Source organism: Ceratotherium simum, chromosome 26, assembly GCF_057802395.1.
Source record: "Ceratotherium simum simum isolate JZ-2026a chromosome 26, ASM5780239v1, whole genome shotgun sequence".
In the NCBI taxonomy this organism is placed as follows: domain Eukaryota; kingdom Metazoa; phylum Chordata; class Mammalia; order Perissodactyla; family Rhinocerotidae; genus Ceratotherium; species Ceratotherium simum.
In genome coordinates, this window is record NC_141925.1 from 42600552 (window position 1) to 42624063 (window position 23512).

General features: G+C 47.8%; 1 protein-coding gene across 1 annotated transcript; it reads right to left on the reverse strand.

Annotated features, from left to right (window-relative positions):
* Nucleotides 1-5705: 5705 nt before the first annotated feature.
* Nucleotides 5706-17406, reverse strand: RHBDD2 (rhomboid domain containing 2). The gene is made up of 4 exons (XM_004442128.3): nucleotides 17157-17406; nucleotides 14744-15151; nucleotides 9270-9420; nucleotides 5706-6694 (listed from the first exon to the last, which is right to left on the reverse strand). Exons 1-4 carry the CDS (start codon nucleotides 17341-17343, stop codon nucleotides 6337-6339), a joined length of 1104 nt encoding a protein of 367 aa, XP_004442185.2. The 5' UTR covers nucleotides 17344-17406; the 3' UTR covers nucleotides 5706-6336.
* Nucleotides 17407-23512: the final 6106 nt, after the last annotated feature.

Genomic DNA, 23512 nt, shown 5'->3' on the forward strand with positions numbered 1-23512 from the left:
TTCCTTATAAAAAGTTCCAGCAAAGCAGGTTTAAAAGAGCCTATATGATGAATTTTTGTGTGTGTGTGTGAGGAAGATCAGCCCTGAGCTAACATCCAATGCCAATCCTCCTCTTTTTTTTTTTTTTTGCTGAGCAAGGTTGGCCCTGAGCTAACATCCATGCCCATCTTCCCCCACTTTATATGGGACACTGCCACAGCATGGCTTTGACAAGCAGTGTATCAGTGCACGCCTGGGATCCGAACCTGCAATCCCGGGGCCACCAAAGCAGAGCACACGCATTTAACCACTTGTGCCACCAGGCTGGCCCCTATATGATGAATTGCTATTCTTGCTGTACTTATGTAAATAATTGGGTGAAGTTTATTGAAATGACTTATTTAACAAACCATTTAGCCTTAATTTGGCTATCTTTGGTAAAAACGAGGGCAATTTTAGAGAGAAAAATTATGTTTCAGGAGAAACTATAGTATACATTTGTGGATATTAGATTCTAGTTCTGTTAATTGTCTTTGAGATTTTGTTTTCTATCTGTAAACTGGATTGGATCCTGAATTCTTGTAGTCTCCTGAAATATCTAGCTACAAATCTCCAAACTAACGTTTTCAATTTTTTCCATCATTTTCATTTGGAATCATTAAGAACTGAAACCACCCTTATTCCCGAAGCCCTGCAAACTGAAGCTGGACAACTTGGTATAAACTTAACAGACATCACCACAATAGCATGCCTGTTGCTCTGTGAGCCACTCAAAAGATAGCTGAACACCCAATGACATCCTCAGAGACATTTCAAACTGCAAAAGATGCTTCAACCCTGACATCTAGAAATCTTCTTGACTGGCTGCCCCCGCCCCCTGCCCCCTGGGCTCAGAAACTGGTTTATAATTTGCTCCAACCATTAACCTTGTTTTTCTTTTTGTTTCCATAGAAATACTTCTTATTAAATACCTGATTGCTTGCTTACATAATATAGGCCTAACTTTGGGATTCCCACCTACATCACTGTCTGAAATGAATTTAACTGTACTGACCTATTATCAAGACTAAGAGATGTGTTCAGTGAGATGAAACAATCAACCAACTCACCTTCTGGACTGTGAAACCTCTTCAAGTCTCAAAGGTGGGACTGTGGGGGACCAGAATTAGCCACCCCAAAATGTGTCTCTTTGACTTGATTATTTTTGAGGACAAAACACTGAAAGAAATTTTGACCTTCCCCCCAACTGCCTAAAAGAATTTAAGATAGAAGCCCTGTCCCAGGAAGGCGCTAATACCATAAGATAACTATAGTATAATATAAACTAGGTGTGGTAGACAGGAAGGCACTAGCAAGCCCATTTTTATCAAAGTTCTCTCTCGCATCTCATTGTTTATATGGCCCAGCAAACATTTGTTTATCAAACATTTGCTTTTCCATCTCCATGTAAATTGTCTTCTCTCTTCTGAAGTCCCAAACCACTACCCCCAACATCCCTTTGTCTTTAGCTGAAGATGGTATTTAAAATGGTGGATTCAGGGCCAGCCCCGTGGCTTAGTGGTTAAGTGCACACGCTCCGCTACTGGCGGCCTGGGTTCGGATCCCGGGCGCGCACCGACGCACCACTTGTCTGGCCATGCTGAGGCCGCGTCCCACATACAGCAACTAGAAGGATATGCAGCTATGACATACAACTATCTACTGGGGCTTTGGGGAAAAAAAGGAGGAGGATTGGCAATAGATGTTAGCTCAGAGCCAGTCTTCCTCAGCAAAAAGAGGAGGATTAGCATGGATGTTAGCTCAGGGTTGATGTTCCTCTCAAAAAAAAAAATAAATAAAAATAAATAATAACAATAATAAATAATAAAATGGTGGATTCAGCTATTTTAGCGAGTTACTCAGTTTTCCTGGTTTTCTCCCATGTACACGATATTAAACTTTGATTTTCTCCTTTTATTCTGTCTCATGTCAATTTAATTCTTACACCAGCCAGAAGGACTTAGAAGGTAGAGGAATAATTCTGCCTCCCCTACAGCATCTACCTGTTTGAAATTGAATTGATGTGTGGGCGAGGGCCCAGATTTATGAGTTCAAAATGTTGTGTGTTTATATGTGCCTGTGTAGGGTGTGTGTGTGTGCACGTGTGCTCACGTGCGTGCATGTGCACATGGGCCCTGCAGGGTGCCAACTGCTCTGGGCAACAGGAAGAGCTGAGCTATCCCAGAGCCACCTCATTGGGCAGCCCACTTGGCCCTTGGTGCTGAGGGGGCTGTAGCTAGGCCCCCAGGAGGAAGAGTTCCATTAAGGAGGCAGCCTTGGAATGTGACTTGCCCATGGCTCAAGGGCAGGGTTGGGCAGGCAAGCCTTCGCAGACCATTCTTGGGGAGGGGCTCTAGGCTCAAAACAGAACCATGGAGCAAGGTCCCATGAGGCCTGTGGTCTGGAGACGGTGTGGAGGTCCCTTAGGAGCCAAGCTGCAGGTCCAGCTAGGGGTGCTGCTCTTGCAGCTGGCAGCTGTCCAGCCGCGGACTGGCATATCAGAGCTCGGGAAGCATCCTGGGATGGAGACCAGGGGAAACGCCTCTGTGGGTCTCAGGAGCCCAAGTGTCCAGCCCCCAATTCTGAGGCCAGCTCCCACATTCCACACTTCGGGGAACCTCAGCCTATGTGATTGTCCTGCTTCCAATCCTACTCTGGGTCCCCATCCCCTCACTGAGAGAAGCAGGCACCTTCAGGCAGGGCAGGAGACTGGACTTCAAGTGGGAAAGCTGTGTGCACAATCTCAGCTCGGCCACACGCTTGGTGTGACCTCACAAAGTCGCTTTGTGCTCTAGGCTCCGTCTCCGACGTTCCAGCTGCACTGCCAGGGCCTCTGGCCAGGTTCTCAGCACTTCCAGCTTGGGGTACTGCAACCATGTCTCTCTACAGGCCCTCCCAGCCTCTGTGCTGGCATTAGCCACCTCCCTACTGACCCCTACCTTCCTGTCTTTGCTCAGCTGCCAGCCTCCATCCCCCTGGCCCTGTCTGTCCGGTTAACTCTCCTCCTGAAGTCCCTTCTCTGACCCTCCCAGGTGGGCTCCTCTCTCTCTCTCACTCCACACGTCTGCTTTAATGAACTTTTAAATGCTTTATGAGTGCATCCAAGGCAGGGCCGCTTCTTTCCCATCTTTGAGTCCCCAGAGCCTCACACAGGCCTGGAACTCAGTGGTTGCTCACAAAGTGTTTGTTAAATGAAAGAAGGAATGAATGAACAGGTATGTGGAGGAACGAAGCCCCGCAGGGTTGTGCCTACCACCTCTCGCAGCCCTCATCTTGTGTTGTGATTATCTGCAAATCTGACCTCCTCACCGGACAGGGAGTTCCTGGGAGGACAGAAGACGGCCTTTTTCTCCCTGTGCCTCCAGGGCTGGGGTGTACAGCCTGCCCCAGGGAAGGTTTGCAGAAGCTGCCATGGTGCCATTTGGCTTCTCTGCTGCCCCCTGCTGACAAAGTGGGGAAACTGGAAGAAGTCTGGAAGCTTCTTTGGCAGCAATGGATCGTGCTTTGCCTGGGGATAGGAGAAAGGTTTCTGGTGTGCAGAGAACAATGGCTTTCCCGTATGCTCAACGTGCTATACTCCTCATTCTCCTAACAACAGAAGGAGAACATGGTTAATGCCTCCCCCCCGCCCCCAAAGCCCCTTTCTCTCCACGACAGGGGATGTGCTCAGTGTCCGACTGATGCCCAGCTTTCCGGGCTGGGCTGGGCTGGGGGCTCCTCTGAGACCCTGAGCAGCATTGCTGAATTACAATTCTTTATTTGTCCATTTTCCCCCTAGACTGAGCTCCCAAAGGGCAGGCATCATCTGCTCATTCATTCATTCAGCAAGTATTTCTTGAGCGCCAGCCCTGTGTTGGGAGTTCTCTGTGCTCACCGAGCATACCTTCATCTCAGTCTCTAGACCCAGCCTGAGGCTTGGTACACCCAGTGCTCGCAGACGTTGGACATTAGTGGATGACTGACAGGTGGGAGAGGGGCTTGGGATCCCCTCCACGTCCTCTAATACACCTTTGGAGGGGAGAAGCAGCCCCCTCTGACCTGGCTCCAGGCTGCCTGCTGTGCACTGCAGCCAGACCAAGGAAAGTCCAGGGGAACAACCAGACTAAGAATCATCAGTGTGTGGGGCTGGCCCCAGAGCTTAGCGGTTAAGTGCGCGTGCTCCGCTACTGGTGGCCTGGGTTCCGATCCCCGGCGCGCACCGCCTCCCCGCTTGTCAGGCCATGCTGAGGCGGCGTCCCACTTACAGCACCTAGCAGGATGTGCAACTATGACATACAGCTATCTACTGGGGCTTTGGGGAGAAAAGGGGGAAAAAAAATAAAAAAGGAGGAGGATTGGCAACAGATGTTAGCTCAGGGCTGATCTTCCTCACACACACAAAAAGAATCATCAGTGTCAGAGGAGCAGTTGCTATGGACTCCTGCGTCAGGGCCTGCTCCTGGCTGCCCTGCCAGACCCACCCTGTTTCCCTGAAACCCTGCTAGTGAAACCAGGGGTGGAGGAGTTGGGTGGACTGAACAACTTCCACGGCCCCTCACAGCTCTGCTACTCAGGGACCTGTGAGAGGGCCCCCAGCCTGACCGTCCCCAAGGCCCACGGCCTCCGCAGCTCCAGCCAGACAGCCCACGCAGGAAGGCCAGACACAAGGGACGAGACACTGCTACACTGGGAGCAGGTGGCCCTCTCACCTGTTTCCGGGTACAGGCCTGGGACTGGAGTGAAGGGAAATGTCTAAGGGACACACGGCAGCCTGCGCTTACCAAGCAACACTATAGGAAAGGCGCCGGCTACGGCTGGAGCCAGAGGCCCCAGGCCAGGCCCTGCCCTTGTCCTGTGACTGAAGACGAATCTCAGCTGCAGTCCGGACACCCAGCTCTGAGGCTGGCAAATCCTACTCCACAGCCCAGCTCAGGGGTCACTCTCAGCTTCACCCCCAACCCTCCCCAGGCGGGCTGGATTTGTCTTATCCACCTCCTTACCCAGGACCTCAGAGAGCCAGCCCGGGGTGGGCCACCCAGCTCTGGAGTGAGGGCCGTGTATCAGGGCAGCTGTGAAAACACCTGCAAGCGGGCGTGCTTTGACCACGCCCACTGCCAGGACCTCCAGCAGACAGCTGACCAAAAGCCACGAGCCCTCCCTGGGCTGGCAGACGCCTGTTAGCTCAGTCACATTCCTGTCCTTGTCCTGCCCTCCATCAGAGGGGCCACCCCCCACCACTACATTTCCTGGGCTCACTTGCCAATGGGATCCTGGTTCATTTGGCCCGTGGAAGACCCTGCACGTAGATCAGACGACAGGCAGGGAAGCCAGCACTCTCCTCCCCGACTCCTGCCTCGGGTGCCATTGCTGCCGGTATCTCTGCCACTCCTCGCTGTAAGGTCCTGCCAGGCCGCCCTCCTCACCACCGTCCCAGCTTGGAGCTCTGGCAACACCTCCTCCTCCCTAGAGGCAGTAGTGGCTTCCTGCTGCTGCCAATCTCAGGGTTGCCAAAGCTGCTGCTTTGCCCTTTCAGCAATGTCAGCATCTTTGCACCTCACTCCCCATGTCAGGTCCCCACTGGATGGTGGCCGTTTCCCTGACTCGACCCCGACACACCTCTCCTCTTCGCCATCACACTCCACATTACCACTGCCCAAATCATGCTATCTTTATTCCCCAGCCAGACCACAGAGAGACCACACACCAAGGACAGGTATAGGAGGCAGTTTCTTTATACAGAGCTCATCAACACTATGGATCCATCAGCATGCTGCTGTGGTTCACAATGGCCCGTCTCACCACTTCTGGGGCAGAAGTCTGGGTGGGGAGGTCACTGCAGGGGAGAAACACTACACAGGCCTGGGGACTGCCGAGCACACCAGCTGGGAGCCCCTGAAGGGCAGACACAAACACACGGACACTAAATAACCAAGAGCACTACAGACAACGACAGGAAGGAGACGTAGAGCTGGAATTAACCATTGGCAGCCACTGACAACCAATACTCTCTTCTCCCAGGTGTCTTTTGAGGGGCAGGACAGCAGGTGGGAGGAGCCCTGGGCCCGGAGCCAAGAACCCCAGCTGTGCCACTACAGAGCTACGTGACTTCATGTACTCACAGAGTGTCTCACTTTCTGCATCTGTAAACTGGGGACAATAAACTGTACTTCACGAAGTCGTCATGAGGATGGAGACTGAAACAGGAACATACATCAAAGTACTCAACACAGAGCCTGGCACACAGAGGTGTTCAATAAATAACTGTCAAGAAAATCTTAGCTCAGAGAGAACCTTCTTCAGAAGGCCAAGATGTGAGAAAGCTTCCCCAGAAATTCTCTATCAGGGGATCAGGACCCTTGAGCACTCCTTGGAGCCTGTAGCCACTGGAGCAGCCAGGGCCCCAGAATACACCGTGCCAGGGCAGTGGAGGGGGGCAGGGAGCTGGACCCCCAGGGAGGCCCCTGCGGAAGCCGGGCAGACACCGGAGGAGTTAGGGTTTGTGCCAAAATGGTTCTGCACGTAACACAGGCCGGAGGCAGGCTGGTAAGGAGGCAGGCTGGGCATGTGCCCAGGAGCACTGGCTGGCCAGGAGGCTAGTTTCTGGCCACTGGCGTGCTGCATCTGGGCGACAGGGTAGCTGGGGGTCAGGTGAGGGTGGCCGCTCTGCGTGGGGTAGGAGCCGGGCACAGGGTTCAGCCTGGAATGGAACAGGAGAGAAAATGGTCATTCAGCTAGTAATGCTAAGGCACAGCACCCCAGCTGTTGTTTCACATGAGAAAAGCTTGTGGGTCACTGTACTGCTTTATGTTACAACATGCTTTGGACATTTTATGGAACTAGCTGTTAAGTACCAAGGAGGGAGAAAGGTTAATTTCAGTCGAACAGAAATCAGATGCCCAGAGACGGCAGGGCCCACCCCAGGTCCTGCAGCAAGCCAATGGGATGTACACCACCTGAGATGTAACCTACTCACAGCAGCTTGCAAAGAGCGGGGAGCAGTGGGGACCAGGTCACAGTAGTCACTGTGTTTGTGGTTGGCTCAGCAATTCCACCCAATGAGAATGGACCCATCTCTGTGGGTGGGAGGGCGGGGGGGGTCTAATGGGGTAGCGCAGGGCTTGGGCCCAGGCCATGTCTACTGTCAGACTTTCTACCTGTGACTTCAGGAATGAAGACTCACAGCTCCAACATGGCAGGAACCAACATGACAGACATGGGGAGCTGCCTGCGCTGAGGTTAAAGATCTCAGCACAGACACACGTGACTGGGATCATGAATGGAGACACATTCTAAGGGTTTTATCCTCTGAACTTTTGTGCAAAGTTCCAACTACAGAGAATGAATGCCAATATCACTGATGTTTATTTTAGGTGATTGGACTGACCCTGTATACCTTTCAATTAAAACTTGACCTTACGAATCAGCTGCTTAAGTACAGATATAGGACACTTTAATAGCACTTCAGAGATTTTTAAAAATGTAGAGGTTTTGGCTTACCCAGAAGCTTGACAGGAGCCTCCAGGTGAGCAAAGCTGTCCAGACAGCCTGTCAACTACCAAAACAAACGTGTGTTGTAATGCTGCCTATGGCCCTTTATCAGGCCATTTGAAACATCATGTTCTGTTCTCGGTGCCTTCAGCAGGCCAGGATAATGAAGGGTCAACCATCATGCCACATGAGGAACACGGAAGGAACTGAAAGGGTCACCATCTCCCCCACCCAGATCTGCACGTCACGGTGAAGCAGGATTAGACCTGGCACCAAGTGTCCCAGTTACAGAGAGGCGACTACATTCAGCATGAAAGAACGTTCTCGTCAGAGGCTGCCTGGGAGGGTGAGCCCCCAGGCACCAGAGGGTGTGAGTTAAGGCCAGGTGCCCACCATCAGCTGTTTTAGAAGGGGTTCCTTCACAGGGTGGGAGTTTGTATCTGAGGACCCCTTGAGTCCTCTCTAGAGTCTATGAGAACACCAGACACAATACACCTAATTCTAAATTAAACAGTCTCCCACATATGTAGACCCCAGGAAACACCTGCCCAAAGCAAAAGGGGTGAGTTTGCATTTCCATTTTCCCAGGATATGCCTCCCTGCCTTTGAGAAATGGTCAAAGGGCCCTGAGCTGGTGAAGGCTGGGAGCGTTCGCTTCCTGAAATAAGCTACAAGGAGCAGCTTCCAATTCAACCAAAATCCTGCATCCAGGCCAGCATGGAGGGCAAAATCTACTCCACAGCTGGTTGAAGGCAGAAAACGGCCACCGACCTCACAGTGAGTCCTTTCTATTGGAGGGACTGTTGAAGAAAACAAACCTCCTATGCTGTGAAGTCTCAGCATGGACAAAACCCAGTGAAGGACACAAGAGGCCAGCAGCGTGTGGAAAGGAGTGAGCAGGACCCGGAACAGGAGCCTCTAGTACCAGACTGGGCTCTCCTGCTCTGTGTTACCTGGAGAAAGACTCTTGTCCTCTTCGGGCCTCCTCTCTAAAAGGAAGGAGTGGGCCGGCCCCGTGGCTTAGCGGTTAAGTGCGCGCGCTCCGCTGCTGGTGGCCCGGGTTCGGACCCCGGGCGCGCACCGACGCACCGTTTCTCTGGCCATGCTAAGGCCGCGTCCCACATACAGCAACTAGAAGGATGTGCAACTATGACATATAACTATCTACTGGGGCTTTGGGGGAAAAAAAATAAATAAAATTAAAAAAAAAAAAGTTTATAAAAAAAATAAATAAATAAAATAAAATAAAATAAAAGGAAGGAGTGAGGCTACAGGAACTCCAGAGGCTTGACTACACTTTCCATTGAGAGTTAATGAGCCTGGACTGGAAAACTGTAAAACTCCCCTTCTCTTGCTGGATGGCCAAGAAAACCCTACCTCTCGGGTCCCAGGCTGCGCCAGCTCCTAAGCCACCTAGTCAGCTGTGTGGACGGTCTGTGCTTCTTACCAGTGCTACAGGCCAGAGTCCAGCCCAACCTGCACAGAGTGCTCGTCAGTGCTGAGGGCTGGTAAGGACACTAGACTGGGCCACGCTCGCCCAGTCTGCCACAAGTCACTCAAATGACGCACAGGTGCTTCAAATGCCCTCCCTTGCCCATTCCTGCTCAGTCCCTACTTCAGATGCAGCTGGCAGAATCTAGAGTGCTCGGAAGACATCTGCACAGATTTTCTGGGCCCAGGGCTGCCGAGACCCTATTCCTTTCCCCCACGACACTGAACCAGCCACACCCTTTACAGGCCCTGGAATTGCTTTAAGAATAAGATTTAAAAGTTCTGGAACTTACTTCCGGCTGTGGGCTGCCCTTCTTTCAGCTGAAGAGCCTGAGACGTACTTGAACATCGAAATCCTCCTCATCAGGCTGAAGGGGAACTTCTGGTCGAGCTTCAGTGCTACTCGCTCTGAGAGGTCGATGGAATAGCAGTATGTGAGGCCATCTGAGGTTGGCATGTTAAGTGAAACTGGAGGCAGCTCAAGGGAGGAGGGCTGAACACTCCCCGTAGAAGAATACGGGTTCCCACATTCATTCCACAGGGGCATTGGTGCTTATTCCACCATAAACTCTGACCGAAGTTCCAAGCTCAGGGGAAACCAAGAGTTGAATTTCTATCCCCTGTACCTCAGGGGGAACATGACCCAGCAAAAGGGAGTGGCAGATAGGTGCTAACACCTCACCTTCCCCTATGCCAACCCACCCTATCTCTTGAGCCCTCTAATCCCTGCCAGCACAGTCAGAAGCCAACACACACCTCAGTCCTTGCAGCAGGATGAGGCAGGAGGCTATCCCAATACCCTCTCGGGAGGACTGACATCTTGTACTTTTGTCCCAAATACAAGGCACCTTGCCTCAATGTGACCAAATGAGCTTCATGAGGGCCTCTTTGGTAGCCCTTCCCTCACACTGTCACCACTCCCAGTGATGTGATGGCACTCTGGTCATCTGACCTGTGTCAGCCCACCACTGCCTAGGAAGCCACAAAGATTCAGCCTGCCTGCATCCATCCATCCATCCATCCATCCATCCATGCATCCATCCATGCATCCATCTATCCATCCTTCCAACAAATCTTTATTGAACATCTAGTATATACCAGAAACCAAGGAATAAGTAACAAGTGCTAGACAAGGAATCAGTAATTGGGGTAGAATAAGTGGAAGACCATGCTGGAGATGCTAACCTAGTCTAGGGAGATTGGAGAAGGCTTTCTCTAAGGAAGTGATGTGTATACTGAACCCTAACTTGTGAGTAGCAATAGCTAGAAGAAGGGGGGTGGTGGAAAGAAGGCTGTAGGCAAGCACCAAGAGAAAGCTAATCCTCGAGGCAGTGTTCCCAACTGGCATGTCACTGGCATTTCGAGCAATTCTTTGCTGGGCTAGACTGTTTCGCTCATTGCAAGACATTTAGCATCCCTGGCTACCAGCCACTAAATGGCAGTAGCACCTCGTTAGTCATGTGATAACCAAGGATGCCCCTGCATCTTTCTAAATTCTTTCAGGGAGGGCAGTATATTTCCAAATACTGCTTCCAGGTGATAACCAATGCTATAAGGAAGTCAAACATTGTTACGGCTGATGACTTCAGAATGATGTCAAGAATTTGTTCTGCTTCTCACTCTGATCAAGTCATAATTCTAGACTAGTCCTCCCACCATAAATAACTATGATATTTTATGAATACTAGACAACAAACACTGCCAGACTATGATTCCTAAGTAAAGGGAAACAAATGAAGTGAGCCTCAAGATCAAGCTGGGTTTCTGCCTGGAGGCACTTTCCTAACTACAGCATGGGAAGGGACATCTTTTGCTGAGCTGGAGAGACAGAGTTCAGAGAAGAAAAAGTGCCTGGGATTTACAGGTCAGAGTAATGGAGAGGAGGCAGCTGCTCAGAGAAGGAGCTCCATAAATGTGCACAGGGGTTCCCTGAGACTTGAGCTGAATACTAACATGCACATACATAGGCTGAGACTCCTCAAGCCAGGCAAAGAATAGCTACTAAGGAAATAACAACTATTAGGGAGCTGCAAGCTTAACAACTCCTGGAACTCACATAGGGTAGGGACATGCTCACATCCTAACCAGACAGAGTAAAGAGACCTCACTGAACACCCAGGGCATTCAGAAGAGACTTCCAAAAAGGCAATGCCTCAACAAGTAAATTAACTGCCTATCACCCAAAAAAATCAATACTCTTTAAAGGAAAACAAAAAAAATTCAGCCCTCACTAACATAGCATTTAAAATTCTAGCATAAAAAAAAATTACAAGACAAATAAAGAAGCAAGAAAATGGGGTCTATAATCAGGAGGAAAACAGTCATGAGAAATAGATCCAGAGATGATGGTATTAACAGACAAGTAACTTAAAACAGCTATTGTAAATGTGTAAGTATGTGTGTTTAAAGGAAAACACAAACATAATGAAGGAACACCTAAAGAATCTCAATACAGAAATGAAAACTAAAAAAGAACCAAATGGAACCTCCTGAGCTGAAATATCAATGAGAAATAAAGAACTGAATGGATTTAACAGCAGATGAGGCAGTGCAGAAGAAAAGATCATTGAACTTGAAGGCAGTGTGATAGAAACTATCCAAACTGAAATACAAAGAAGAAAAAAGATAAAAAATAAAAAAATAGAGCCCCAGTGACCCACTGAACAATATCAAGTAGTCTAACGTATGTGTAATTGCCATCCTAAAAGAAGAGAAAAAAGAATAGAAAAAACACTCGAAGAAATAATGACAATAATTTTTTTGAGATTTGATAAAAACTCTAAACTCATAGATCCAAGATCAACGAACTCCAAGCAAGGTAAACACAAAGAAAACCACCCCAAGGCACACGATAATTAAATATCTGAAAACCAAGAATAAAGAAAAAATTGTGAAAGGGGCCAGAGAAAAACTATAAATTATAACGGGAAACAATAAAAATGATTACTGACTTCTCATTACAAATACAAACCACAAGTAATGCAATGACATCTTTAAAAGTGAAAGGAGATCAGAGAAGGCTAGCATTCTCTATTTACTGAAATAAAGGCATTTTCAGAGAACCAAAAGCTGAGAGAATTTGACACCAGCATGCCCACTGTACAAGAAATGCTAAAGAAAGTTCTTCAGTCTATAGGAAAACGTTACCAGATGGAAATGTGGATCTACACAAAAAAATGAGAACGAGAAATGGTAAACATGTGGATAAATGTTGTCTTTTAATTAAGATATATGTAATTGACTGTTTAAGACAAAAGTAATAGCAATGTATTATGAGGTTTAAAATATACGTGGAAGTGGGACCAGCCCCGTGGCTTAGCAGTTAAGTGCACGCACTCCACTACTGGCGGCCCAGGTTCGGATCCTGGGTGCGCACCGATGCACTGCTTCTCCGGCCATGCTGAGGCGGCGTCCCACATACAGCAACTAGAAGGATGTGCAACTATGACATACAACTATCTACTGGGGCTTTGGGGAGAAAAAGGAAAAGAAAAAAAGGAGGAGGATTGGCATTAGATGTTAGCTCAGGGCTGGTCTTCCTCAGCAGAAAGAGGAGGATTAGCACGGATGTTAGCTCAGGGCTGATCTTCCTCACACAAAAAATAAATAAATAAAAATAAAATAAAATATATGTGGAAGTACAGTGTATGACAATAATAATACAAAGGACGGAAAGAAGAAAAATAGAAATGCAATGCAATAAGATTCTTACATTATATACAAAGTTGTATATTATGTGAAAGAAGTCTGTGATAAAGTAAAAAGGCATCTTATAAAGTCTAGAGCAACCACTAAAAGATAAAACAAAGAGGAATAGTTAATAAGCAAACAGAGAAGATAAAATGAAATACTAAAATAATATGCAACTGAAGGCAGGGAAAGAGAAAAAAGGAACAAAGAACATTTGGGACAAATAAAAAACAAACAGGAAGGTGGAAGACTTAACCTCAACCATATCAACAATTATACACTAAATGTAAAGGGCCTAAATATGCCATTTACAAGGCAGAGGTTGCCAGAGTGAAGAACCAACAATATGCTATCTACCAGCCACATGCTTTAAAAATAATACACAAACGTGTTAAAAATATAAGAATGGAAATATATATACTCTGTAAATCCTAATTTTAAGAAAGCTGGAATAACTATTAATATCAGACAATGAAGACTTTAGGGCAAACACTATTACCAGAGATTAAAAGGGGCAATTTCATAATGATAAAGGGTGACTTCATTAAGATGACATAACAATCCTATATGTGTATGCATCCAAAAATAGAACTTCAAAATACTTGAAGCAAAACCTGACAATTGAAAGGAAAAAATAGACAAATCCACAATTTTAGCTGGAGATTTCGACAGTCCTCTCCGTAATTGACCACAAGTTACAAGGATATAGAAGGCTTGCATAACATCAATACTTTGACCTAACTGACATACATTGAACACTATACCCACCAATTGCAGAATGCACATTCTTTTCAAGTACACACAGAACATCCACCAAGACATACCAAACGCTGGGTCAGAAACAACTTAAAAGGACTGCAGTCTTACAAAGAATATTCTTTGCCTAGATGAAATGAAATTAGAAATCAATAACAAAAAGAAAGACTTAGAAATTAAGCAACTTATATATAAATACCCTTGGATCAAAGAAGAAATCCCAAGGAAAATTAGAAAATACTTTTAACTGAATGACAATGAAAACACAACATATCAGGGGCCAGCCCTGTGGCGTAGCGGTTAAGTGCACGTGCTCCGCTGCTGGCAGCCCAGGTTCGGATCCCGGGCACGCAATGACGCACTGCTTGTCAGGCCATGCTGTGGCAGCGTCCCACATAAAGTGGAAGAAGATCGGCACAGATGTTAGCTCAGGGCCAGTCTTCCTCAGCAAAAAGAAGAGGATTGGCATGGATGTTAGCTCAGGGCTGATCTTCCTCACAAAAAAAAAAAAAAAAAGAAAGAAAGAAAGAAAAGAAAACAACATATCAACATTTGTGGAATGCAGCTCAAGTAGTACTTATCGAGGAGTTTATAGCTTTAAATTTCCATATTAGAAAAAAAGGTTTAAAATCAATGAAATCAAAATTTAAAAATAAGAGCTATGTTATCAATGTGTATTTATACAGTGCCTACTCTAATGGCTGACAGAATCACAAATTGAAAGCAATTTTAGGAATGCACCTTGTCCAACCCTCAATACTATCAATTCTGATGTTTAAAAATGTAATCTACTTTGTATTTTAGAATTTTTTCTGCCCTAATTGCCAGAATATTTATACAAGGGATATAAGGCTTATCTTAAGTTTTAACCACCCATATGGTAAAAGCCTATCTTAAAAAAAAATTTTTTTTTCTGAGAAAAAGACTAAACCAAACAAAAACAAACAAACATGTTTCCTATTCCTTTCACGGAACATCTCCAGCTCATGAGTATTTCAGATTCTTCCAATGAAAACTCCTATCATAATTAGTCAAATATAAGTTTACAACTCAGTTTACAATGAAAAAAATCAAATCAAAATATTTCACTAACTGGCAGTGCTAAGCTGGCATGAGGAAACAGTTATATTGATAATTTCTAGATGAGGAAATTCTGGCCTAGAGAAGGGAAATGACCTGCCCAAGGCCACATGGTTTTCAAAGCTAAAGCCAGAACCCAGATCACGTCCATCTGAGCCCACAGCTCTATGTACTTGACTCCCCAGACCCTCCAACTTGGTTGGCGTGTTATCGTTCTACAATTCCCTCCTAGGAAAGATACATGTTAGCCCAATTCCAAGTCCACAGACATTACTGAGGAAAGAGGTTTGGGGAATGAGCCAGGAGGCACACAGCAGGAGCCATGGTACCAGCATTGAGGGCACGACCATGCCAAACACCAGGGCCCTCCTCATCCGAGAGCGAACAGAGTTGACTCCCAGCATGGCGAAAGCCACTGGAGTGAAACCTCTGGCATCCTCCACCTCCCCCAGCTTCGACAGTGATGACACAGCTTCAAACGACAGGAAGATGATAGCAGAGAAGATGGCGAAGATCACAGTGAAGAAGCAGTGGCGGACGGTGCCCACGGTTCTCTCGAAATTGCCAGCAAAGCGCCAGATGATGACAGCACCGCAGAGCAGGGAGACTGGATTCTCATAGACAAAGATGTAGGTCACCAGCCTGTAAACTGCAGAGGGAGCTGGGTTAGAGGCCTGAGGGTGGGCTGCTCTAAGGAAGGAAAGCCAGGTTACAACCCACAGGAATGGGGAGTAGCTGGCTCTCACAGCCAGTGGAAATCAGCCAGGAGCCATGATAAGCAGTGGGAGGCAACAATGAAGGACCCAAAACTCAAAGTATAGGTGTGAACATCTAATTCTTGCTCTTTCCCAGACCTGGAGCAAGTCTTATCAGTGACTGGCTTCCATGTGGGGGAAAAAATAATACTTTTTAGCACAGGATGGTCTTTGAATTTGTAATGTGCTTTATAACTCTTTTTTAGGTTTTAATACTGACCTATCTCACCAGACAGACTGAGGGTTAATTAATTGGAACGGCTTCAGGGTGGAGTGAGTGGGTGCCACTTAATACTCTTTGTGCCAGTCTCCTCAGCTGTAAGCCTGACCTCTCCTTCCATAGTGGCTGTTCAGAGGAAGAAAAAAGGGACCATGAATTATTTTGCACCTATAAAGATTATAAAACTATCACTAATAATACAGATATAGAACTCAGAAGTTTTCCTTGAAAGTGCTTATCCAATCTTACATGTAGAGCAATGCTTTATGTGCAAGAAGACAGCAGAGAATCTCACTTTCATTTTTCCAAAAGCAGTCATCTCTTATGTACTTTTACATCCCCGCAGGCCAAAACACTAAACTGAAGGAGGGGACCAGTGAAGTGCAGAAATATTGGACCTGGGAACCCACAAGTGTGGAGTGGCATCTTGGCTCTATCACGTCCAGGCTGGCTGAGCTCAGTCAAGTCATCGGCCCGGCTGGCTTCAGTTTCCGCACTGTAAAGTAACGGGATTACGCCTGAGGCCTTCAAAGGTCTATGTGTCTGACGCTCACATGCCCATGAACCCCACACTCAGAGAAGCTGTGAAGCAAAGAACAACAAGGGAGCTCAGTTTAGGCTGCCATTTGCACCTGTCTATGCATATGGGGGGGGGCAGTTTTAGATTTGATCAGGGAGGCAGGCTGTGAACCATATACTCAGGCCACCTCTGTAAGCCTTCATTATCTGAAGAGTACTTCACCACTTGTTGAAGTGAAGTGGAAAACTGAAATTCCAAGTATAAATGTGAAGATTCTAAAAGCAACTCTACATAATTTAGGCATTACATAACCCAAGGCTCCAGTTCCAAAACATCACACAATAAAAAGGAAAACCTGGGTTCCTGTCAAACTGTATGACTTAATAGCTCTGAGATTCTCCAAATTAAGCCTCAGTTTCATCTAAACAATGGGCAATAACAAAGCCTACGTCATGGGATCATCGTGAGAAGTGAATGAGATTAAACCATGTGAGTGTGCCTTGCAAAACAGCAAGAGCTATACAAATTTCCACTTTTCTTCCCCAGAAAACAGGGAAGAAACAGAGACTAGTCTTTTATGAGCGGATGTTTATACTTAATTGGTCTGCAAAATTTCTCTCCCTGAGGAAACAAACACCTCTCCCAAAGGCACAAGATACCCCCTCCCACCATGAGCTGGGAATCGGAGTCAGGATTAAGATACAAACGAAAGAAGCAAAAGAAACTCTAAACCCAAGACGCTTATAGGGGCGGCTACAGGTAAAGCTCAAGTGTCTTGATGAAAGCAAGAGAAAATTTTTCCCGTGGGGGTTAAGCCCTAAAGCAGACGTGGGTGCGTATGCGACAAGGCAACGGAAGGAAAGGAAAACTCCCCGGAGAGCAAGCATGCGTGAACGAAACCGGTTTGCCAGCGACCGGATGTGGGGGCCTTGACCAGCCCGGTGGCGACAGGGAAGGGAACAAATTTGGGTAGGGAAGGATTAAGGTGATGACCAAGATGGGGCTCCGGAGAGACAAAGACTTGGAAGATGGGGCTGGTCCTCCGGGGAGGGAGAAGGAGGGACGGAGCGGCTGGAGGCGAGGCCTGATGGCGCGGGGAGCCCGGGCCGGCGAGGTCCGAGGACGGGCTGGCTCCGGGCCCGGCCCCGCCCCCGCTCACCTTGCCAGTCGCGCAGGGCCTCGGACCGCAGCGAGAGGCCCGAGGGCGCCAGGGGCGGCTGCAGCAGGAACAGGCGGGGCCCGGACACCAGCAGCGACAGCAGCGCCGTGAAGAAGGTGGCCGACGGCACCTCGGGACACAGGGCCCAGCTCCGACACCCGGGCTCCGAGACCGCCATGGCCGCCATCGCTCCCACGCCGGCTCCCACGCCGGCTCCCGCGGCCCCCCTGGGCACCGGCCGGCCCTCGGCTCCTTCCGCCTCCCTGCGCCTGTCTCCCCTGGCAACAGCGGAGGCGACGGCCGGAAGCCCCGCCCCCTCGAGGCCCCGCCCCGCGCCGAGCTGTCCAACCCGGTCGCGCTGACCAGCCTCCCCCGCGCGCAGGCAGCCAAGTATCCGGCCAGCGCCCCCTGGCCGCACTTCTTTGGGACATAGCCGGAATCCGGTGTGGGGTCCACTCCAGGGGCTCGGGTTTGGGCTTCATCTTCTCCACTCTCGATACCTAATGATCAGTGTGGCTTGCGGTTTACAGAGCCCTTACACACACCATCCTCTCCTATCTGTGTTTATCCCCATTATACCAATGAGGAAACTGAGGTCTGGGGAGAACCCTGGGCAATTCGGGTAAATGGCAAAGACAGAATTAGAACTCAGGTCCCCCCGCTGCTGTGGCTGGATTTGGCCAAGAGTCCAGCAGGGGCAGCCTTCCGTGGCTGGATTGGAGAGGAAGGGGCGGGAGATGAGGGAAGAATTCTGTTGAAGGTGCGGAAGTGTTAGGAATGTCATATAACACCTTAATAATAGAGGTCTATTTCAGCTCTTCACATTGGAAAAGCGCCATGCCAGAGAACAGTTACTTAAGGCAGACAACTGGAATACTGTTTCCCCCATTGCAAATGCTCTAGAAAGTGGGGTGACTTGCCCAAAGTCACAAGTGGGAAGTGATAGGACTAGGATTTGAATTCAGTTTTGCTGATTTCCAATTTTCTGCCCCTTTCACTATTTCCTTTTTTTTTTTCTTTCTGTGAGGAAGATTAGCCCTGAGCTAACATCCGTGCCCATCTTCCTCTACTTTATATGGGATGCCACCACAGCATGGCCTGACAAGCGGTGCATCAGTCCATGCGGGGATCCGAACCGGCGAACCCTGGGCCACTGAAGCAGAGTGCGAACTTAACCGCTGTGCCACCAGGCCACCAGGCCAGTCCCCACTATTTTCTTCTAATATCGTTCCTACCGCTATGCGTATGTAAATTTGACTTGAGGCCACACGAACTACTGAAAAGTAAAAAATGCTTTAGTCTCTGTGCTGGACATTCAGATCCAGCCTCCGACCCCCTCTCTGTAGTTCTGCCAGTGCCTGTGTTCCCATGAACCTCAGGAAGAGAGCCTGAGATTCTTTTCATCTTTTGTATTTAGTGCTAAAATATGACCCTACAATTTTCCGGATATAAATATATAGCAATGGGACATATTTGAATGAATACTGCACACATTTAATGCCATTCATGATGCAGCAGTGGGCGCGAAAATTAATTGGGATTTTACTCAGCAGGAAGCACAGTGTGAATCAGGAGTGCCGTGGAGCTGCTGAAAATGGTGAGGGGCCTGGGGCTGCTGGAGCCAAGGTCTGGGCCTTGGAGAGACGAAGCGGGTGGTGGTCTCAGACCCGGTGCAGTCAGGCCACACCAGGAGTTCTGGGTCTACTTGTGGATACACACGCTGAAAAAGAATGTAGAAAATTGGAGCTTGTCCAACAAAAAGTGACCAGGATTGGGAGGGGAGGGGACTTCAAACCATGTCCTAGGAGAAACAATTAAAGGGACCAGAGAGACCTCCCTGGAGAAGCTTCGGGGGTCCTGGCCACTGGCTTAACAATCTGAAGGACTTTCCTAGAGGAGAGGGAGTAGATTTATTCTGTGTTACTCTCAAGGGGAGAGCTGAGGCAGAAAGATGGAAATGACAGGGAGACACACTTGACTTAAGAAAGAACTTTCTGACAGTTGGGTTGTTCATCCATGGAATGAGCTGCCTTGATGGATAGTGAGCTCCCTGTTACTAGAAGTGTGCAAGCAGAGGCTATCTGGTGACTTAATGAGAATATTGGAGAGATATTCAAGCATAGATTGGAGGTAGAACTAGATGCTTTTTAAAACCTTTGGGGATCCTCAGTTCTAAGACTCCATAAACAAACACAAATGCATATGGAGGGTTGATACTTTTACTCTTTACCAGGGGGTCGGGGATAATCACATTGGTCTCCCGGCAGAAGGAGAGTTGTGGTGACTTCACACAGCTTACCGCCAAGGACCGTGCAGTCTAATGCAGGGAGCACGTAATGGTCTCCTGTCTCGGATTCTGCCTCCCTTGCCTCATTTTTTCCGATTATGCCTCCCCAAATCCCTAAGACCTTCTCTTAAGCACAGGGGATAGAGAACTGGAATGAGCAAAGCAGAGCCTTCTTCAGCAGGCAGCCACGGGGATGGGGCACTGCTGGGCTGTGAATCACTTTTGTCCTATTTGCTTCACCTTTGGTCCACAAGGAAATTTCCAGCCTCAAATATGCTACCCAGAGACGCCTCTGTTTATAGTTCCACCAGGCATCCTCTTCCTGCCTGGGGAGAGTCTGGTTCTCCACGTGCCAGACTTTGAGGCTGGGGACAGGTAACTTCCCAGGGAGCGTACACACAGCAGTGTGGACATTTTGAGGTCAAATCCATGAGCAAATGCTGTCAGCTTGTAGACAGGTGTTTGGGACCCCTCTCCCTGGTCTAACAGGTGAAGCTAGCAAGCAAACTGCACAAGCTTTAAGTCAGTACAATAACGTCCACGCTGTCCTGTGAAGCAGCCGTGCAGGCCATCTTCAGCCTGTGTCAAATGACATTGCGACTCCTCACCTCATGGTTGAAGATGCCAGCTGGAGACATTGGCAACAGGAAAAGATAAAGGGTACCTAGCTCCTACATCCACAGCTGCATCTCTTAGAGATTGAGGGAATAAATAATGACCCTGGTCCTTGCCTTACTCCACATGTAGATAACATCAGCATCTCTGAACTTGTTTGATGTATAATCAAGGAATTTTTGTTTATGTTACCTTTAATGTATAATCTAGAGAAAAAACCTATCCCCCTGTTTTTTGTAAGGAAGATCAGCCCTGAGCTAACATCCGATGCCAATCCTCCTCTTTTTTTTTTTTTTGCTGAGGAAGATTGGCCCTGGGCTAACATCCGTGCCCATCTTCCTCTACTTTACATGGGATGCTGCCACAGCATGGCTTGACAAGTGCGCGCCCAGGATCAGAACCAGCGAACCCTGGGCCGCCTCAGCAGAGTGCGCACACTTAACCACTGAGCCACCGGGCCGGCTCCCTCCCCCTTTTTGACGTATATGAAATCTAGTTGTAAATTTTTTTCCTCTTCCATGCACATGCACCGTTTGTGAGAGAGACATAAGCTGCACTTAAACTCACACTCCTTGGAGCAGTTCTGTCAGAGCACTCTGTTGAACGGTTTTCCCAGGGTTCGAACTCCTCACGCTGATTACTGAATAAACTCCTCCACTAATATCACCCAGACTATTTCAGTTGACAGACTCTACCTCCAACCCATTCTTCACCCAGAAGCCAGAGTTTTTGTTTGTTTGCTTGTTTTTTATGCAACTCAGGTGTTGCTACTCTTGTTACAATTTATGAGCCTAGGTCCATCCCACAGGTTCTGTTCCCTGCTAACCTTCCTCAGCTCATCCACCACCATACACTCCCTGTGGGAGACGGCATAATGGCCCCCACAGATGTCCACATCCTAATTCCGGGAACCTGTGTGTATGTTACCTTATGTAGCAAAAGGGAGTTTGCAGGTGTGATTAAGTTAAGGATCTTGAGATGGGGAGATTATCCTGGATTATCTGAGTGGGTCCAATGGAATGTGAGAAACCTTGTAAGGAGACAGGAGGGTCAGAGGGAGGGAAGGTGATGTGGTGACAGGAGGGTCAGAGGGAGGGAAGGTGATGTGGTGACAGGAGGGTCAGAGGGAGGGAAGGTGAAGTGGTGACAGAAGCACAGGTTGGAGCTATGTGCTTTGAAGATGGAGGCAAGGGCCACCAGCCAAGGCATGAGGCAGCCTCTAGGTGCTGGAAAAGGCAAGGAAACAGATTCTCCCCTCGAGCCTCCAGAAGGAACAGAGCTCTACGAACACCTTGACTTTAGCCCTGTGAAATTCATTTTCCACTTCTAGCCTCCAGAACTGTAATATTATAAGTTTGTGGGGGGTTTTCCCAATTTTTTTTATTGTGGGAAAATACACATAACATTTACCATGTTAACCATTTTTAAGTGTATGGTTCAGCGGTATTAAGTACATTCATAATGTTGTGCGACCATCACCACCATCATCTCCATAACTCTTTTCATCTTGTAAAACTGAAACTCTGTACATATCCATTAAACAATAACTCCCCATTCCCCACTTCCCTCAGCCCCTGGCAACCACCATTCTACCTTCTGTCTCTATGAATTTGACTAGTCTAGGTGCTTTCTATAAGTGGAATCATACAGCACTGTCTTTTTGTGACTGATTTATTTCACTTAACATAATGTCCTTAAGGTTCATCAATGTTGTAGCATGTGTCCGAATCTCTTTCCTTTTTAAGGCTGCATAATATTCCATTGTATGGCTAGATCACATTTTCTTTATCTATTCATCTGTCGAGGGCCCCTTGGGTTGCTTCCACCTTTTGGCTACTGTAGATAATGCTGCTAAGTAAGAACACAGGTGTACAAATATCTCTTTGAGATCTTGCTTTCAATTCTTTAGGGTATGTATGCAGAAGCAGAATTGCTGAATCATATGGTAGTTCTATTTTTAATTTTTTAAGGAACCACCATACTGTTTTCCACAGCGGCTGCACCATTTTACATACCCACCAACAATGTGCAACAGTTCCGATTTCTCCACATCCTTGTCAACACTTGTTGCTTTCTGGTCTTTTTTTTTTTTTTTTTTTGATAGTAGCCATCCTAACAGGTGTGAGGTGATGAATTTGTGCTGTTTTAAGCTACTACATTTGCAGAAATTTGTTACAGCAGCAATAGGAAATGGAATACTTCCCTCGCACAGGACATCAGGTCCCTAGGGTCCCCCAAGTGGTCCCATCTCTCCAGCCTGAGCCCACTGACCAGCGCGGCTACTTACTGGCCCACACTTCCTTCTCTTTCCCCCTCAGTCCCTTGAGGATGGCAGCTTCTTTTAGCTGCTCTCGAGCCTCCTAAGCCATGTCCTTACTGCCCGCTAGTGGGCAGCAGGGGGCAGGGTTCCTCTAGTCTGATGGAGAAATGGCCCCTCCAGAAGCAGAATACTGCCCCCTGCTGGCTGTCCCGAGAAGCAGCTCACATCTAAAAGGATGGCTTTAATCTGGAGGCAGCTGAGTAACCCCGTAGGTCCAAAATTCTGGGTGGCAACCCCCTAAGGTAACGTACCTGCAGCCTTTCATGGCATTCATTTGCCATGCCATCTCTCCTGAGTTCTCTTTTCCCACACTCACAGGATGGGGCACCCAGCAGCCAGCCCACTGCCTAAGCACACATCACCCAGGAGGAGGAATGCCACTTCCCCCGCCCTTTCTGCCTGGCGTCCCGGTGTCTACAATGATCCTTCTGGATCTCTCCCAACACTTGGCTTCAGTGGGGCATGGGAAGTGAGGTAGGCCGGAGCAGAACAGCTCAAGCTCTCCCAGGCGGTGAGGAATGTGGATGTTATTCCAAGACAGTAGGAAGCTTTGAGGTGTTAAACTCCAAGCGTCATGACCCATTTATGTTCTAGAAGAGGGGGAGGGGGACGAGCACTGTTATTGCTCAAAGGCTTGAAAATTGGTACAATTTCTGTAGAAGGAAATTTGGCAGTGTCTTTCAAAATGACTAATGCACATATCTTTGAGGTAGCAATTCCACTTTTAGGATTTTAACCTACAAATACACTTGCATAAGTGGAAAATGTCTATGTAAAAAGCTCTTCATTGCAGTGTTGATTGCAATAGTAAATGACTGGACAAAACCCGGATGCCCATCAATGAGAAAGTGATTAATAAATGATGGTACATCCCTTCAAAGGAACACTCTACAGTCATAGAAACAAAGTGAAACAAACGAAAAACTGAGGAATATGGGTGATATTGCAATGGCACCAACATGGAATGATACCTAAAATATTTTGTTGAGTGGGACAAGCAAGGTTAACAACAGTGGAGATAGTGTACCACCATAAATATAAAGAGGTAGAGAGAGAAAAATGCATTATTCTACATAGAATAATTCTGAGGCTTCCCGAGAGAGGAGCTGAGCGAGTGGTGAGAAGGTCTGGGAG